This window comes from Montipora foliosa, chromosome 1 (genome assembly GCF_036669935.1).
Source record: "Montipora foliosa isolate CH-2021 chromosome 1, ASM3666993v2, whole genome shotgun sequence".
NCBI classification, from domain to species: Eukaryota; Metazoa; Cnidaria; class Anthozoa; order Scleractinia; family Acroporidae; genus Montipora; species Montipora foliosa.
The window spans coordinates 58152702-58154164 of record NC_090869.1 but is presented as its reverse complement, the minus strand read 5'-3'; the positions used below and the strand labels follow the sequence as shown (position 1 = coordinate 58154164).

At 41.2% G+C, this 1463-nt stretch overlaps 1 protein-coding gene across 1 annotated transcript in view; it reads right to left on the bottom strand.

The window, feature by feature from the left end:
* Positions 1–1233, bottom strand: part of LOC138002656 (potassium channel subfamily K member 9-like) — a 13560-nt gene extending 12327 nt beyond the window's left edge. Inside the window, exon 1 of the mRNA XM_068848661.1 lies at positions 663–1233. Within this exon, the coding sequence (XP_068704762.1) occupies positions 663–984 (322 nt within the window). The 5' untranslated portion in view covers positions 985–1233. The remainder of the gene's footprint in view (positions 1–662) is intronic.
* Between the last annotated feature and the right edge of the window lie 230 nt (positions 1234–1463).

Genomic DNA, 1463 nt, shown 5'->3' with positions numbered 1-1463 from the left:
GCACACAATTAGGCGATTTAAAATAGGCTTGGTTAAGACAGAATTGAGCATTTTGAGCCTAGCTGCAGAGTCTAATACACTTTGGAATCCAGGTACTGGGAGAAAACAACATCTTGCGTTTTGGAGGCTTTAAGGTTTTCGTCCTATGTGAGCGTATTTATAATCGCGATTTGCGTGATTTCCAAACAGACCTTTCGTATGGCTATCGCAATTTAAGACTGGCTTTCTACAGCTATAATAAATTTTGATATTTTTTTCGAGTCATATCTCTCCAAACAAGTTGCTTGATGCCCTCCGTTTGCCGCATTTACAGCCCAAAAATTTAAATATTAAACAATCAAGATACACAGCTGCTTGCACCCAAGTGTGGTAGCCAAAATCAAGCCACTATTGTTGTGTGATCGACGCTTTTCCCCTTAACTTGGGGAGAGTTCCATCGCTCGCAACAAAACAATGCTAAATGCAATTCGGTGACACAGTGCTTCATTAATCAGTGCCAAGATTTAGCTTGCAGAATAGCTTATAAACCGCTATACTTCTCTTGTTGCTAGGGCAGATTAGTACCCAAAGTCGTGTTATAATTCGAATATCAATGAAGTGACAAAATTTGAGCTTAACTTTAACCAAACAATCCTTTCTAGTGGAGTGCGATTCGAACTCACCAATGGTCGTAACTACATTTCCTGCGAAGACAAAAGCGTTCATAAAATGCCACTGCTCTATTTCAGGGTAGTCTGCCTCTTGCAAATCGAATCCCAGTTCAAGCGCTGTTTTGAGTTTCTCAAGAAACCATTTAATATCTTCGTCCGAAATATTGTACTTCTTCGTGAAGTTGTCTTTCACCTTTTTGAACTGGAGCTCTGCACGTTGTTTTTTTTCGTGTGGCAGCTCGATGGCATGAAAAATGGCTGCCCCAACAAGAAGGTAGACGAGAAAAAACACAATCCGTACAATCAACTTCTTTGTGTTCGGACTTAATGCCATAATTAAGCAGCAGCAGCAACATGAGAAATTTGACGACAAGGACAAGGCGACATCATTTCAAAAAAACCATTCGGTGTTCAGTTTGCGACGTACGTACGGTTCTAAATTTCAAATGTTGGCTTCAAAAGCCAACGGCACGTGAAAACATTTCAATGTGAAGAAGTAGCGACATTCGATCACTCTTCTATTCCTATCAGTTGTTTGGTTGGTAGGCTTGACAATGTGGCTTGCAATTCACTACGTTACTACTTGGAACACCTGTTCATGAGAGCATGCGCATACCAAATCTCCCCAGTGTCACAACATTTTCCCTCATTAGACTTGCTTTGCTAATTACAGCGTTTGCCAGTTTCAATGACCGAAGGGTTGCCATCGAACGTGCCCCTCGAAATTCACCACGTCATATTACAATTTTAGCCGTGCTTGTCATTTTTTGGGGGTTTGACGAGAAGTTGAAGGGGAAAATGCAGCTGAGGTCT